Source organism: Medicago sativa, chromosome 8, assembly GCF_051527215.1.
Source record: "Medicago sativa cultivar Bolivia chromosome 8, Bolivia_mono, whole genome shotgun sequence".
NCBI classification, from domain to species: Eukaryota; Viridiplantae; Streptophyta; class Magnoliopsida; order Fabales; family Fabaceae; genus Medicago; species Medicago sativa.
Window position 1 is genome coordinate 9,095,491 of NC_140756.1, and position 4,860 is coordinate 9,100,350.

Consider the following 4,860-nt stretch of genomic DNA (forward strand, 5'->3'; position numbering starts at 1 on the left):
AAAATACAACAGTGTCATTGTTTCTTATTTTCTTCTTTGAATTTAATAATTTAATAACTTGTACCATCAGTCAACAAGTAAAGTATTAAAAAGAGGAGGATGATGTGTTAGATTATTATTGGAGTGTGTTAAAAGAGAGTGTTAGAGGGTGTGGCCTAGCATTTCTCATAATATAAATTCTTATATTTTTGACCGACACTAAAAATATGGTATTCTTATAACAAAATTTGTTATAGAGTATAATTGGAAAAGAAAAAACCAACTATTCTCATTATATATACACGCACATATACATATTATAGATATATTCATAATAAATTCAAACTTTTGTCCTTGTGAAACTTATCTCGGTTGATAAAGATAACGCATGAATAAATATATGCAAGGTCCGGGTTCGAATCCGGACACCACAAAAAAGTAATAAATTCAAAGTTTTGTACATATTTTGCCAAACAACTTTTAACTTAAAAATAACTTTAAAACTAAAAAACAATAAATAAACCAAACAACTTTAGCTTCTTGCTTAAAGAGCTTTATTTTAACTTTGTTTTAAAGTAGCTTTTAGACCGAAAAAGCGGCCAAACGGTACCTTAATAATTGTATGTATCCATTCCAACAATAATGTTTTTTTTTTTTGGAGTTTAGTCATCAGATTAGTACACTTTGACTAACAATTATTTCACTTATGAATTAAACTCGTCCAAACGATTCGTCATAGTAACGATTTACGTACTATACTTAGAAACAATTGTTGGGTTGAACTACACCAGATGTGATTCCTCCAGCATGATTGCATAACGCTTCAGCATTTTTGTTTTCATATGTAAGCATCACATCTTCCAAGCTTATTCCAGGGCATGGATTTGTTGGACTACAATTCAATTTAAGTGCAACCTTTGTTGCTGAAGTTCCATGAATATCTTGATATATAATGTTACTAATTTTAACCCCGGAAGCCTGCTTGTTTGTACCAAAATATACAAAAAGAGAATTCAATCAGCCTGTGTATATCATATATGTTAATATTCTTCTTTCTGTCTATAACATGCATACAATAGTTTGAGAACTCCTAAAAAGACCATGCATGCATGCATGCATACGTACGTACAATAGTTTGAGAAAAATGCTGACTAGCTACTTTTTTTGAAAGACTGACTAGCTACTTCTAATTCTACTCTTTTCAAATTAGTGAATCAAACTTATATGGGTTATGGAATTTTTGGTCTTACATAATTTAGGGCATCACACGTTTAATTTGTTTAATGATAGAGAGTGAAATTTAAAGAGCATACAATGTTAGTGTAAATCGGTTTAAAGAGCATATATTTTAGATATGATGTAAAAAAAATATTCAAAAATATAAATTGATTTGACACAATAGGCTAAAATTGTGTATTGAAATTTTTTTTAGGGACGAAACGTGACATTTTATTATGGGGACAAAAAACATAATTTTTTAATTTTTTAGCAATGAAATTATGAAAAAACTTATTTTTTTTATCAAGTAGACTAGTGGCTAGAATTCACTTTTTTTCAAGGTGACAATGAAATTATGAAAAACTTATTTTTTTTATCAAGTAGACTAGTGACTAGAATTCACTTTTTTTCAAGGTGAATAAGTGGGGTGTCCGGGGTTCGAATCCGGCTCCCGCATATAATATAATGCATGTTCACGCCAACCGAGCTATGCTCACGGGTATGAAAAACTTATTTAACTAATAAAAAATATATTGTTTTGTCACTTCAAATTATTAATTTTAAAATACAAATTAAGAGTGAGTTGAGGCAACAAATAAGGGGTTCACATTATTTATTTATTAATTTTTTATATGTAAAAGTTAGTTCACGTTGATAGAGTAATATTATGCCCTTGAATATGAATTTTCCTTTACCAACACATGTTGGCTCGGTTGGTAAGGAACGAGCCACTTCCTTGCATGCGAGAAGGTTGTGTGTTCGATTCCCTCTACCGATGTGAGGGCGGTGTTGGTGGGTGATCCGTAAGTACCTCTATAAGTGCCCTTTGGGCCGGAGGCGTGCCACGACCCCGGTGGTGACCGGAGCCGAACCCACCTAAACTCTACCGATGTGAGGGCGGTGTTGGTGGGTGATCTGTAAGTACCTCTATAAGTGCCCTTTGGGCCGGAGGCGTGCCACGACCCCGGTGGTGACCGGAGCCGAACCCACCTAAACTTTGTTCCTTTGGGCCGGAGGCGTGCCACGACCACAGTGGTGACCGGAGCCGAACCCACCGTGCCCTTTGGGCCGGAGGCGTGCCACGACCCCGGTGGTGACCGGAGCCGAACCCACCTAAACTTTGTTCCTTTGGGCCGGAGGCGTGCCCCGACCCCGGTGGTGACCGGAGCCGAACCCACCTAAACTTTACGTAACAAAAAAAAAGAATATGAATTTTCCTTTAAAGATCTCACCTGACCGGGACAATCCTTTTGATTAGGGCAGTAATTTTGGTCAATCACAATAGGATTTTGAACATTAACCATGGTAGCATGTTGAAAAAGGATGTTTCTTGCAAAGCCATTGCTAGGTCTCCCCCAAGACTTAATTCTTACACCATTTTCTGTTCCAATAAAGTTCAATATTTTAACCGTCACGTTTTCAACACCAAGCTCATGAAATTCCTTCGCCAAACTTCCAATACTGCACAACAAACATTGAACCAATGCTAAAACAATGAATCCACTTTTGATATTATGTAAGGAGTGATATTATAATACACTTTTGATCGAATAGGAAAAAAATACAATAAAAAACACAATTTTCATCATCTAGAAGGCCAAAAAAAAAGTGTTTTCCTTGGATTATATTCTTTTCAAAATGCATGTGAGTTAATAAAAGCAGCTTCCAAAAGATTATTACCTTATGCCATGACCTGGTCCACATGCTATGTTCTCTATCCACAAATTTGTTGTTCCAGACCCAATTGAGATGCAATCATCACCAGTTGCTATGTTGGAGTTGAGGATAGTGACACTTGATGAGAGTTGAACATGAATACCATCGGTGTTAGGACTGTTTCCTTCTGCTGTTACCTTAACCCCTTGTACTTTGACATTATTGCATCTGTCTATCACTATGTGGAACATTTGGCTATTCAAGGATGTTACACCATTGATAACAATGTTGTTGGAATTGGCAAATCTTAAGTTCTGTAATTGTATGCAACAAAATTGGCATCAACAATTAGTTTATTGAAGTTTTAAGATAAAGAAAATCGGCATCAATAATACTATCAGTTCATAGATCTACCTAGATTTCACCAAATAAGTGTCATAAAGAATCGTTAGACTTAGAAGATTGTATTACTATAAGTTGGATTGTGCGTAGTTACAATCCTATGACTAATTGGAGTCAATAAAATTTATGATTGTTCGAGCAAGACTGAATGTTTGGAATTTCAATATTTTTAAATCTAAAATACAATTTTAAAATTGTGATCGTTGTATGTTTATTGAACAAACCACCGGCGTGGTTAATTGCATGTAATCAATGGACTACAATTGCACACGACTCAAATCAATCCTTATTATACCGGTATATTGCTCTATAAGACTATAACCATATATTTCTAAACGAAGAAAACCACAAAACTTGACTAGGAGTTAACAAGGTGGTTTGGAGTGGATTTTTTTCTAACCATATTATTGGTGTGGAGTATCCACCATCTTTGTTATGACTATATCGAAAAAATACTTGTCACTTGTACCGGAATCTCCTCTTTCAACCATATTTTTCATCTAAGGTTCAAACACACGCTCTTTCTTAACGGGTTTGAATACAGGTTTTACTTGAATTAATGTAATATTGATTTTTAATGTTTGTAACAACTAATTACTAATATGTTGTCGTTGAGAATAAAACACAAAAAGTTAGCAAATTTTCAAGAAAGTAATCTATACCGTAGCACCGGTTGGGCAACTCTTGCCGGATCTTTTACAATCCCACAAGCTTGTGCCTTGACCATCAAGAACACCACCAATAATTGAAACTCCATCAACATCATCAAAAAGCAACCAACTCCCCTCATTTCCAATAACACTATAGTTGGATGTTGCGACTAGTGTACCATCAATACGCACCGTGATGCCCTTGTTATTGCACCTCCCCTTAAACACTACACTACCCCCAACTAAGAATCTTCCTATTGGCACGTAAATAGTAGTTGGTGTTGTTGAGCTACATGCTCTATTCCATGCAGTAAGGATTGCATTTGTGGAATCACTTTCACCATTGGGATTGGCCCCAAAATTCACAATATTTAAAGTTTCCTCAATACCATTGGCTGATTTAAATGTGAAGAACATAAAGAGTGCTATAACATACAGAAGCACAAAAGTGAGATTTGTTTGTCTTACTTGTTCCATTCTATTCTAGTATGTTAACTCAAATGGTTTTTTTTTGTAATGAAGTTAAAGAAAATAAACTAAGACACATACACCAGGCCTTGAAGAAGAAATGGGGTAGTGATGTGGTGACATTACGAACGAAGTGAACAAATATTTATAGATAGGAATTTGATTTGTAAAATTAAAAATAAATAAAGGTTTTTGTTCATATGTGAAGAAAGACAGAGTTTGTCTAGCATTAAGGAAAACATGCATGTGTCTATTGAACAATTGAAACATGTGGGAATGGATTGGATGCTAGATTTATGGACTTATAGGAAAATAATATATAAATATCTTTTCGAGTTAGATACATATATGAGAAAATTGATCTTATCTTTATATATTTAGTCCTCGCTTTATTTTGAGCCGTCATCCCATTTTACAACTTAATTTATTCTCCTTCATCCACTAAAGAGAGGTGATTTATGATAAAAAATAAAAATAAAAAAATAAA

The 4,860-nt window shown here is 34.5% G+C and overlaps 1 protein-coding gene across 1 annotated transcript; it reads right to left on the reverse strand.

The window, feature by feature from the left end:
- Positions 1 to 471: 471 nt before the first annotated feature.
- Positions 472 to 4,469, reverse strand: LOC146896728 (polygalacturonase-like). The gene is made up of 4 exons (XM_085735938.1): positions 3,918 to 4,469; positions 2,878 to 3,167; positions 2,430 to 2,658; positions 472 to 957 (listed from the first exon to the last, which is right to left on the reverse strand). The coding sequence occupies exons 1-4, from the start codon at positions 4,380 to 4,382 to the stop codon at positions 739 to 741; spliced, it is 1,203 nt and encodes a 400-aa protein (XP_085592064.1). The 5' UTR covers positions 4,383 to 4,469; the 3' UTR covers positions 472 to 738.
- Between the last annotated feature and the right edge of the window lie 391 nt (positions 4,470 to 4,860).